The sequence below is a fragment of the Armigeres subalbatus genome, chromosome 2 (genome assembly GCF_024139115.2).
Source record: "Armigeres subalbatus isolate Guangzhou_Male chromosome 2, GZ_Asu_2, whole genome shotgun sequence".
Lineage (NCBI taxonomy): Eukaryota > Metazoa > Arthropoda > Insecta > Diptera > Culicidae > Armigeres > Armigeres subalbatus.
In genome coordinates, this window is record NC_085140.1 from 320,788,936 (window position 1) to 320,801,064 (window position 12,129).

The following is a 12,129-nucleotide window of genomic DNA, read 5'->3' on the forward strand; positions in this document are numbered from 1 at the left end:
ATAGTAAAAAAATTGGATGTCGCTCCTCTGGTAAAAATCGTAAGAATCATCAGGATCTCGAACTTAATGAACGATTAAAATTTTATTTATACGGTGGTCCATAGGCGCATTTCTTTGCACCATGTTACGCCACCGGTCACTTGCCCGCCAAATCATGCGTTGCACGAAACGTGCAACCTGCATACGGCGGAATCACTCGACATCCGAGAACTCTGTTCAGGAAAACTACATCCGTAACATTGGAATCTTGGCCCATATTGATGGAGGTAAGTGGAGATGACTAAAGTAAAGCATTCTTCCCAAACAAAATATATTTTCGATACAGGGAAAACCACCACCACCGAGCGGATGCTGTTCTATTCCGGCAAAACGCACGTTCTCGGCGAAGTTCACCACGGCAATACGGTGACGGACTTTCTGGTGCAGGAGCGCGAGCGTGGCATCACGATTTGCAGTGCGGCGGTCAGTTTCGATTGGCGGGACCATCGAATAAATCTGCTGGACACCCCGGGTCACATCGATTTCACTATGGAAGTGGAACAGTCGCTGGCCGCCGTCGATGGTACGGTGGTCATTTTGGACGGATCGGCTGGTGTCGAAGCGCAAACCGTTACGGTGTGGAATCAGGCCGATAGGCATCGACTGCCGCGGGTGGTTTTCGTGAACAAAATGGATAAGGAGAACGCCGACTTTGAGGGGTGTTTGCAAGATTTGCGGAAGAAGTTGGGTGTGATGCCGTTGCCTATACAGATTCCGTTGATGGAAAAGGGAAAATTAGCTGGTAAGTGAAAGGCATTCAATGGCCAATTGGTTGAGTTAAACAATCGATCTTGCTGTTCCTCTTTCAGGGATAACCGACATCCTCTCGGCAACGCAGATAATTTTCGACAAAAATTCCCATGGTAGACTGTACAAGCGTGTTCCGCTGGCGGAAGAAGCCTTGACAGATGCGCAGGACAGGTTGTATGAAACCATCGATGTCCTTTCCGGCATGGATGACCAGCTAGCGCAGGCAATTATCGAATCCGACAGCATGGATAACATCAACCCGGAGTTAGTGTTAAACGCAATTCGATCTTGTACGATGAAGCAACAGATTGTGCCGGTTCTTTTGGGATCCGCTTACAAGAACATCGGAGTTCAGTTGCTGATGGATGCCGTTTTGCGATATTTACCGGCTCCGAACCAACGCAATCAAATCTATGACTGCTTTGGGTAAGTAAGACATTATGTGGATTTAGTAAACAGTTTTTAAAATTTGTTAATAATTTATTCAGGTCCGATTTCGTGGGAAAGGTATCGAAAGTGACACACGACAAGCAACGTGGACCGCTTAGTCTGATCCGTGTTTTCCGGGGAACACTGAAAAAGGGGGCCAAAATTGTCACAGCCAAGGGTGCTAGCGAAAACATCCAACGAATTTATGCTCCTTGGGCGGATGAGTACCGTGAAGTTACTTCAATAGGAGCAGGAAATATCGGACTTTGTGCGGGATGTAAATCAACGGTAACTGGTGACCTGGTGGTATCAAATACTGCATCCCTACGAAGCGCCTTAAAAAAGCTGAATGCTTCAGAGAACAGTGAAGCTGACAACGATGTTGACGAAGTTCTTGCCACAAAATTATCTCTTCAGACAGTTGTCCCCGACGCGGTTTACTTCTGTTCTATAGAGCCACCTTCTACGGCCTACCAATCCGCCTTAGATAACGCCTTGAAGGAGATTCAGCGGGAAGATCCCAGTTTGCGAGTAACGTATGACGAAACCACAATGCAAACTGTCCTCGGCGGTATGGGCAAGCTTCATCTGGAGATCATCAAATCTCGTATTCTGACGGAATACAAAATCGATGTGGATTTGGGTGTGCTTCAAATTGCCTACAAAGAAACTCTGGGGGAATCGTGTCGTGGTAGTTGGACAGCTGAGAAGGAAATAGCTGGACATAAGCAATTCGTCCAAATGGAACTGACTGTTTATGCCAAAAAGCATGACGAGAAGTTCCGTCTCGATAACTCCCCAGATTCGCATGAGAACCTGAGGCTAATTCGACCGCGACAAATGTCCTACATCAAAAAGGGGGCTCTAGCAGCGTTGGAGCGTGGCCCGAAGTTAGGTGGTCAGCTGATGGATGTTGCGATCACGCTGCACAGCTGCACTATTGGCAAGGGAACAGCAGATACCTTCATCATGGCTGCAACGGCTCAATGCGTCCGTCATGTGTTGTCCTCGGCAAATGTGCGTTTGATGGAACCGATTATGTTGCTAGAGATAGCAATGCCGTCCGAGTACCTGAATGCCATCCTGGCCGATTTGGGTCGACGCAGGTGCACGGTACTGGATGTCAATTCGAGGGGCCATCAGCACAAAGTTTTGCGTGCGAATGCTCCCCTTGCCGAGCTGGAGGACTATTCCAGCGAGGTGCGATGCATTAGTTCCGGCACGGCTAGCGTTTCGATGGAACCGAATGGCTACGTGCTGTTGAATGAGATGGACGAGGAAAGTGCTATCCGAAAGGCTCATGGTTTGGAGTAGTGGTAAGAAGGATTGGAGTAGGGTAAGTCTAGTTAGCGAAAAAAAATGTGATTGTTGACTTCTAAAGTGACTTGTTGTTCGAAACATATGTAGAGAAAGCCATTTACATTGGACGAAACTGAGCGTGAAAGTTCCCGCTTAGTAAGCAATGTTACAATGAATGGGACACTTCCCATGCAACGTCAATGTAGGTAGTATCGATGAAATCTCAATTTAAAATAAGACACAACTAGAAATTCCGCCTAGTTTTTTTTTATTAAAATAACATCGTTTTTGAAAATTATTCAATTATTCATGTTATTAAATGCAGAATATCACTTAGATTTCTCAAAAGTTTTAAGCAAATGCCTGAATACCAGTAATAGCGCGTCCCAAAATGAGGGCATGAATATCATGGGTTCCTAAAAAACGAAAAAAAAAAATCATTATCAGCTAGACCTCTCAATTCCAAATATATACAACTTACCTTCATAGGTGTTCACAGCTTCCAAGTTCATAACGTGTCGGATTATATGATACTCATCTGAAATTCCGTTCCCTCCCAGCATATCTCGAGCTACGCGAGCAATCTCCAGTGCCTTACCGGCGTTGTTCCGCTTTAGCATGGAAATCATATCCGCTGTGTGTCTATAATTTTAATCAAGCTTTACATTGTTGTTAAATGAATCGTGAAACCTTGCTAACTCACAGCTTCTGATCCTTTAGCCTTCCAACGTGTAAACATGCCGTCAGTCCCAAGCTTATCTCCGTTAGCATATCGGCCATCTTCTTCTGCATCAGCTGGTTTGCTGCCAGAGGTCTCTTGAATTGATGCCGATCCAGGGTGTACTGTCTGGCGACTTTTAAGCAAGACTCGGCGGCACCCAGAGCGCCCCATGCAATTCCGTATCGTGCGTTGTTTAAACAACCGAACGGTCCGCGCATGCCGGAAGCATTCGGTAGAATGTTATCCTCCGGAATGCGAACTTCATCCATTAGGATCATACCCGTATCCGAGGCTCGTAACGAAAATTTGCCCTGAATCTTCGGTGTGGACAATCCTTCCGAACTTTGTTCGCGATCAATGATGAAACCTCGCACCTTGCCGTCCTCGGTCTTACCCCACACAATAAGCACGTCTGCTACTGGAGAGTTCGTGATCCACGTCTTGTTACCAGTCAGCACGTAGGTTTTAGTCTTCGGGTCATGCACCGCCCGGGTTTCCATCGAGGAAGGATCGCTACCGTGGTTCGGTTCGGTCAATCCAAAGCAACCAATCAGCTCACCCTTTGCCAATCTGGGAAGATATTTCTGCTTCTGTGCTTCGGTTCCATAATCGTAGATTGCACCCATGCAGAGGGAACTCTGTACACTGAACGCCGAACGATAGCCGGAATCGACCCGTTCAACCTCACGCGTCAGCAATCCATAGGCTACATTATTTACGCCGGCACAGCCGTAGCCCTTGATCGTACAACCCAGAACACCGAATGATCCTAACTCCTTCATGATCTCTTTGTGGAATACTGTAAAGGTGAAGGTTAATCAGATAATTGCATCACGAACTAATTCCAATGATGAAAATTATGGGAGGAGATTTATGTCGTTCTCTGACATCCTATTATAAAAATGTATGGAAAAATCTTCACTATTATGATTGGGAGGGGGAAGAAAATCTCTTACGTAAATAGTGTATCGCCCCTTATGAGGCTTTTTACAATATTCTAGATTTACTATTGATGCTAACTCACCTTCATCTCTGTTGGCCAAAATTACCCGGGACATGAGCTTGTCCTCGCAGTATACTCGGAACGAATCGCGGATGGCAATCTCATCTTCTTTGAGTTGAGATTCCAAATTCAATGGATCCTCCCAATTAAAGGTGGCTGGAAAAAAAAATCTAAATTAAGCTTCCATGATCATAGCATCTTCAGTCACAGTTCCATTTGAGACATTCACGACACAAAGTGTATTGCTTTGGAGTCGCTCGTTTTACCGTTAATCTAAGAAAGGCTCCTAATGAGCAAATTAACAGCAAATATTCGTAGAATGTTTTGACCAAACTTCTCCAAAGTTACGTTACGAGGGACATTATCTTATCATACTCAAAGATTGTACACCGTTTGTTAGTTCTCAACACAATCAACGACGATCTTCGTTGTTGAGAAGCGATTGCCCTCTCAACGGGGGAATAAGATAAGCCCGTCCCAAGATTGCGTTTCGCCTAGCAGCAAAATGACTTTATATTCTCCGTACCTAATAGGCACCTATTGACTGATACGATGGGGGCTCGTTTGATTAATTGCGTTTGTATTATAGATTTGTGAAAGAATGTGCAACATAAATATCATTCATCAGAAGATTGATTAGCGAATTTACTTACGTTCATTGCTGGATGAAGCGAAAGCTGCAAAAGAAATTATTCAATTCATTGAACATGTCATGATTTTATTTTTGTTTTGTGGCACTTATTACTTACCCCTTTGTACAATTCCGAATTTGTTGAAATTCCTCCACTGATTGGAAATGATTCTGAGGGCCATGTTGATTATACACAGATTTTCGACAGAGTCTACTAAAATATGAATTGCATCACAATATCCAGACGAAATATGTGTGTAGGTAAGGCAGCACAGACTCGTTCTTCGTATTCGGCCGGTCCAACTCACTTTCAATTTCGCACTAGCTAAGCTGTCCGTTCAGTATGTACGCGGCGGCGCAAATTTCGCTCTGCTCTCTGATTCTCTTTTCTGCTGATAACACTTAGGTATGTGCACTTATCTCATTATAGGGAGATACAGTCAACATTTACACAACAGGAAAATAATGCAGGCATTTTGAAAAAAAAACTTTGATTATTTGCTAAATAGCAATTCAAAATTCTTCACTAGCATAACAGTTGAATTTTCCTAAAAGTATATTCGAACCATAGCCATTGCTATCGAGTGGGCGAAGGTTCAAAAGAATAAACTCATAGCATCTCCACTCCATCCATCCATGGTAGCACGAAAAGAGTGTGATAGTAGAAGCCCAGAAAACATGGATCGAAACGATATACGAGAATTTTACGAGACTGTCAATGTCGCAAAAGACGCATGATAGACACAAAGATCATGTGCAATAGAATTCTTGCTCTGGTTGAATTGAACCATGTAGGAATTACAATGTTTTAAACTTAAACTAAACTTAACCTAATTTCTACTAAGGGTATAAGGAGCTAATCATTGCAATAGAAGATTTCAAAGATCTTTGTCTAAAATTGATAATTATTCTATTGAACATTTGTTGCAATGTCTCAATATTAGAAATTCTATGAAGTTCATTGGTACTATAATACCACGGAGGCAACTTCAGAATCATTTTCAAAATTTTGTTTCGACTCCTCTGAAATGCCTTCCTTCCTTTTTTTTATACATCATGAAAATGAAAATGACTCCTCTGAAATGCCTTCTTTCTGTTTGTTACATTTGGCTTGAATGCCTTCAATGTGATTTTTAAAAGTTGATTTTTGATCTAGCAGAAGTCCTAAGTATTTCGCTTTGTTAGACTAATTAATTGGAACCCCATGTATATTGACAATATGTCACTTACTTATTTGATACTTGATGGGCTACAGCTCTTCGATGAACCTACGCCGAATGGAGTATCCTTCTCCACTGGACTCAATCCTGGGCCAATCGGTTCCAGTCGCCCTGAACATTGAGCGCCCTCAGGTCCTCTTCAACTGCAAAAAGCCATCGTGTACGCGGCCTTCCACGAAGCCTGCGGCCTCTTCCGGGTTCTCTACTAAATATTATCTTCGCTTGATGTTCTTCCGGCATACGAACAACGTGATCAGCCCACCGTAGTCTGCCGTGTTGTATAAGTTTAATAATATCCAGCCCTTTATACACCTGATACAATTCGTGATTCATACGACGCCGCCAGATACTGTTCTCCTGTTTACCGCCTAGTATTGTCCGCTGCACCTTACGCTCAAACACTCTGAAAGCTCTCCGATCAGCCTCCTTTAACGTCCATGGTTCATGGCCGTATAAAGCCATCGGAAGAATCAGAGTAGTATACAGCGCGAGTTTGGTTTTCTTTTGCAGACTACGGGACTTAAGCTGGTTACGAAGTCCGTAATAAGCCCTTTGTGCAGCTGCAATCCGCCGTTTCACCGCGCGGGTAACATCATTATCGCACGTCACTAATGTTCCAAGATACACAAATTCTTCCACCGCTTCAAATTTTTCACCATCCAGCACCATTTCGCTACCACCACCACTAATGAACCCACGTTGATTGCCAGCGACTATGTACTTCGTTTTGCTGGTATTGATCTTGAGTCCAATCCTCGCTGTCTCCCTCTTAAAAGGCACAAAAGCCTCTTCCACGGCACGGCGATCAATTCCGATAATATCGATATCGTTCGCAAATCCCAGGAGCATACGCGATTTTGTGATAATGGTACCGCTTCTTTGCACACCAGCTCTCCTAATCGCTCCCTCGAGCGCTATATTGAACAGTAGATTCGAGAGTGCATCACCCTGCTTTAATCCATCTAAGGTAACAAATGACGTCGATATTTCATCCGCAACCCTTACACTTGATTTCAAACCGTTCAACGTTATACGAATCAGCCGTATCAGTTTCGCCGGAAAACCATGTTCAAGCATAATTTGCCATAATTCATTCCGTTTCACTGAATCGTACGCCGCCTTGAAATCAATAAAGAGAGGGCAAATGAGGCCGTCCAACCAGCTAGCAGGCATTTCCTCGTCTTCCCATATTTTCGACATAATATGGTGCAGAACTTCATAAAGATGCTCACTGCCGTGTTTGAGAAGTTCAGCCGGGAGCTGGTCCTTCTCCGCAGCCTTATTGTTTTCCTGCTCTTTAACAGCTTTTTTAACCTCATCTAGTGTAGGTGACTCCACGGCTTGTCCATCGTCGCTAATATTTATTCTGTTCACCGATGCACCGTCACTTCCTCCATTCAACAAAGTCTCGAAGTGTTGCTTCCACCTGGCAGCCACTTCAGTTTTATCTGTCAGCAAATTCCCTTGTTGGTCGTTGCACATGACGGGAGATGGCGCTGTCTTTCTCTGCACGCCATTGACAGACTCATAAAACCTCCGCATATCGTTCTGCTCCATTTTTTCCTGCGCCTCACTAATAACTTTTTCTTCGTACTCTTTTTTCTTCCTGCGTGGGTTAGTTTTTCGGCTGCTCTTGCTTCCTTGTACCGATCTCTATTCGATCGGGTACCCGATACCAACATCCGGCTTCTGGCAACGTTCTTCTCGTCTGTCACTCTCTGACACTCCACATTGAACCAACCCGTCCTGGGTCACCTCTGTGCAGTGCCTACCACTTCTCGTGCTGTTGTGCTCACCGCTCCATGGATCGACTCCCATAGATCGTTGATATTGTCGCTAACGTTGATTGCACTTATCCGTTCGTCGAGCTTCTGGCGGTACTCAGCCGATACTCCTTCCGCCGACAATCTCTGGATATTGTAACGCATTGTTCGCTGTGATCTTTCGTTCGGTACAGTTGACAATCGTGATCGAATTTTACTGACAACGAGGTAGTGATCAGAGTCAATGTTCGGACCTCTGAATGTCCGCACATCAATAACATCCGAGAAATGGCGCCCATCCACCAGAACATGGTCTATCTGGTTGCAAGTTTCACCATTTGGGTGTCTCCAGGTGTGCTTTCGGATGTTCTTTCGTGCAAAGTAGGTGCTACTGATGGCCATTCCTCTGGCAGCAGCAAAATTTACTAGCGGTAGGCCGTTGTCATTGGTAGTGGAGTGAAGGCTCTCCCTACCGATTATGGGACAGACCGCATCGTGCTTTCGTGCTGTGCGGTTCTTTCTCTCTTTGCGGAAGGAAGTTTTTAATACTACCCGAAGCTATTTTAATTTCAACAGTGCTTCTCAGCGCTATTTGTACCCACTGATCCCGTTTCGATCTTTGCAAGGACCCGTGCCTTCGTTTTACGTTGGACCCGTTTGCGGAAGTAAAATTCCGACAAGCGGTGGTAATCCTGCAGGGACACCGTTCTGGGAAAAAACCTCTTAGAAGGCCACGTCTCCACGCTCAGCAATGAGTATTAACAAAAACAAGAGGAAGGGGGAGTCTTTGAATTCTCCACTTCCTTCTAAGAAACAAGGTTTCAAGACCGTCCTGCCAAAGCGCGGAAAAATAGAAGGAAGCTGGAGAATTCAGATATTCCTTCAAACTCTAATGTCGGAAATAATTTTTCTCCTATCGAACTGAGCAATCAGTTCGATTTGATTAATGATGATATTGAGCAAATCGAATCTAGCCCAGGTGATTCGATTCATGCGAAAAAGCAAAGGATTCCGCCGATTGTGGTATCTGTTGCCGAGTTTTCTGGCTTTAGGAATGAGATTTTGAGTAACCTTCAGGGGATCAAGGTTTCATTTCAGATTGCTAGGAAGGGTGACTGCCGCGTTTTGACGGGATCGCTTTGACGATCGCAAACGTCTTCATCAGAAATTAACTGAGAAGCGCCATAAATTCTTCACATACGACGACAAAACTAAGCGATTGTTCAAAGTCGTCTTGAAAGGTCTCCCCAGTGATGACAAATCACTGGATGAGATTAAAATTGAAATTTCTCAATTACTTGGATTTTCACCAGTCCAAGTAATTAAGATGAAAAAGAAATCCCATTCTGGTACTTCCCAGAGGGGCATTTCTCAAGAATTTTATTTAGTTCATTTTAACAAAAGTGAACTAAATAATATGAAAAGTTTGGAAAAGGCCTGTATTATGTCTCATGTCCGTGTTACATGGGAACATTTCCGCAGGCCTGGGGGAAATTTCCAAAATGTTCAAAGCAAATACCATACCAGAAGCTGTTCAGGTTGGTATAAAGTACACACAAAAAATTGTTATCGGACTCCGTTTTAATGGATCTAAATAATTGTGTGAAAGTTCTAAATTGGAATGCCCGCTCTCTAAAGGGTAAGGAAGATGAATTATTCAACTTCCTTTCAGTTCATAATGTGCATATTGCCATTATAACTGAAACGTATTTAAAACCAGGACTCTCCATTAAAAGAGATCCAAACTATTTTATCTACAGAAATGATCGTCTTGACAGCGCCTGTGGTGGGGTCGCCATCGTCATTAATAGACGTATCAAACATAAATTATTTTCTTCGTTTGAAACCAAAGTTTTTGAAACCTTGGGTTTTTCTGTTAAAACAAATTTTGGTCAATTTTCCTTCATTGCAGCCTACTTGCCTTTTCAATGCAATGGGCAGCAAAAGAATTTGTTGAAAGCTGATCTTCAAATTCTGACTCGCAACAAATCAAAATTCTTCGTAATTGATGACTTCAATGCCAAACACCGTTCATGGAATAATGCTCAAAGCAATTCTAATGGTAAAATTTTATTTGAAGATTGTTCTGCGGGATATTATACTATTCAATATCCCAATGGCCCAACTTGTTTTTCCTCCAGTCGAAATCCTTCTACAATTGATTTAGTTTTAACGGATTCAAGTCAGCTGTGTGGCCAATTGGTAACTCATGCTGACTTTGACTCTGATCATCTTCCTGTGACATTTGAAATATCACAAGAAGCTCAGCAGTTCGAGAGTGCCCATAATTTTAGTCTAGGTCTCACTAGTCCAATTGAGGATCAGGTTACACGGAGCTTCGAAGACATTCTCAATCAAGAGAATGTTTTTGACCCTTCGTTGGGAACTAATTTGGATGAAGTGAGATCTATTACTAGAAAATTTAAAAATATGAAAGCCCCGGGTGATGATGGTATTTTCTACATACTTATCAAAAACTTCCTGAGAGCTCTTTATCCTTTTGGTTAATTTATTTAACAAATGTTTTCAATTGGCATACTTTCCAGATAAATGGAAAAACGCCAAAGTTGTTCCAATTTTGAAGCCGGACAAAATCTAGCTGATGCTTCTATTTATCGCCCAATCAGTTTGCTTTCTTCAATAAGCAAACTGTTTGAAAAGATTATTTTAAATAGAATGATGGTTCATATTAATGACAATTCTATTTTTGCTGATGAACAATTTGGTTTTCGCCATGGGCATTCAACCACCCATCAGTTATTAAGAGTAACGAATTTAATTCGGCTCAACAAATCTGAAGGATATTCGACTGGAGTTGCTCTTCTTGAAATAGAGAAAGCATTTGACAGTGTTTGACATGAAGGTTTGATTGTAAAATTGATGAATTTTAATTTTCCTCTGTACATCATTAAACTGATCCAAAATTATTTATCAAATCGCTCACGGCAGGTAAACTACCAGAATACTAAATCTGATAGATTACCTGTAAGGGCTGGTGTCCCCCAAGGCAGCATACTGGGGCCCATATTGTATAACATTTTTACTTCTGACTTACCTGATTTACCACCAGGGTGTCAAAAATCTTTGTTTGCAGATGACACGGGCCTTTCAGCCAAAGGGCGAAGCCTTCGTGTCATTTGTAGTAGATTGCAAAAAAGTTTGGATATTTTCTCCACTTACTTGCAAAATGGAAAATTTCCGAATGCTTCCAAAACTCAGCTTATAATTTTCCCACATAAGCCGAGAGCTTCTTATTTGAAACCTTCTAGCAGACATATTGTCACTATGAATGGGGTTCCAATCAATTGGTCTAGCGAAGCTAAATATTTAGGACTAGATCAAAAATTAACTTTTAAAAATCACATTGAAGGCCTTCAAGCCAAATGTAACAAATATATTAAGTGTCTATATCCACTTATAAACAGAAAATCAAAACTTTGTCTTAAGAACAAACTTTTGATTTACAAACAAATTTTTAGACCTGCCATGTTGTATGCTGTGCCAATATGGACTAGTTGCGGCAATACCAGGAAGAAGGCACTCCAGAGGATTCAAAATAAAATTTTGAAAATGATTTTGAAGTTGCCTCCGTGGTATAGTACCAATGAACTTCATAGAATTTCTAATATTGAGACATTGCAACAAATGTCCAACAGAATAATTTCAAATTTTAGACCAAAATCGTTGCAATCTTCTATTGCAACGATTAACTCCTTGTACCCTTAGTATAAAATAGGTTAAGATTAGTTTAAGTTGAAAACATTGTAATTCCTACATGGTTCAATTCAACCAGAGGAAAAATTCTAACTGCCAGAGGCAATTGAAATGTTTTAATAATAACTAAAAATATAACATAGCAAATAAGGATGATAGTGTTAAGAAAACACGGAACACCTAGTCTAAGAGATGAATGCATGTATTAGATAATTAGCAAATAAAATTAGTTAAAAAAAAAAAAAAAAAAAACCGATTATGGGACGGAAAAAGTCCTCTCTATCGACCTGAGCGTTAGCGTCTCCGATAACAATTTTCACGTCATGCTTTGGGCACTCTCCATAGGCTTTATCAATACATTCATAAAACGTGTCCTTCATGTCGTCGGATTTATCGTTTGTCGGTGCATAAACGTTGATTAGGCTGTAATTGAAGAATTTGCCCCGTATCCTCAACACGAAACCAACTCCATGCTCTGCTTTTTCACCGCCGCTGTGATAGATGTTATACTTGAATGCAGTGTTGGTCGTGGGGTCCACGGCTCGGAATTCACGTTCTCC

The 12,129-nt window shown here is 42.2% G+C and overlaps 2 protein-coding genes across 3 annotated transcripts in view; one reads left to right on the forward strand and one right to left on the reverse strand.

Annotated features, from left to right (window-relative positions):
- Positions 1–12,129, forward strand: part of LOC134212666 (ribosome-releasing factor 2, mitochondrial) — a 21,583-nt gene continuing 9,454 nt past the window's right edge. Inside the window, exons 1-4 of one of the 2 annotated variants that reach the window (XM_062690714.1) lie at positions 1–266; positions 326–781; positions 849–1,215; positions 1,278–2,554. In XM_062690714.1, coding sequence (XP_062546698.1) covers positions 122–266; positions 326–781; positions 849–1,215; positions 1,278–2,532 — 2,223 coding nt within the window. In that variant the 5' untranslated portion in view covers positions 1–121 and the 3' untranslated portion in view covers positions 2,533–2,554. Of the gene's footprint in view, positions 267–325; positions 782–848; positions 1,216–1,277; positions 2,816–12,129 lie in introns of those variants that run through there. The other variant, XM_062690713.1, reaches the window with a different exon arrangement.
- On the reverse strand, positions 2,769–5,223 carry LOC134212667 (glutaryl-CoA dehydrogenase, mitochondrial). Its single transcript, XM_062690715.1, has 6 exons — positions 4,991–5,223; positions 4,895–4,918; positions 4,263–4,397; positions 3,221–4,037; positions 2,999–3,159; positions 2,769–2,933 (listed from the first exon to the last, which is right to left on the reverse strand). The coding sequence occupies exons 1-6, from the start codon at positions 5,052–5,054 to the stop codon at positions 2,869–2,871; spliced, it is 1,266 nt and encodes a 421-aa protein (XP_062546699.1). The 5' UTR covers positions 5,055–5,223; the 3' UTR covers positions 2,769–2,868.

Excerpts from the sequence above, each read along its gene's own strand:
- LOC134212667 (XM_062690715.1), bottom strand. The coding sequence starts at position 5,054 with ATGGCCCTCAGAATCATTTCCAATCAGTGGAGGAATTTCAACAAATTC. Across the intron at positions 4,919-4,990 it reads ATTCGGAATTGTACAAAGGG|CTTTCGCTTCATCCAGCAAT; the intron begins GTAAGTAATAAG and ends TTTCTTTTGCAG. Across the intron at positions 2,934-2,998 it reads AGCTGTGAACACCTATGAAG|GAACCCATGATATTCATGCC; the intron begins GTAAGTTGTATA and ends TTCGTTTTTTAG.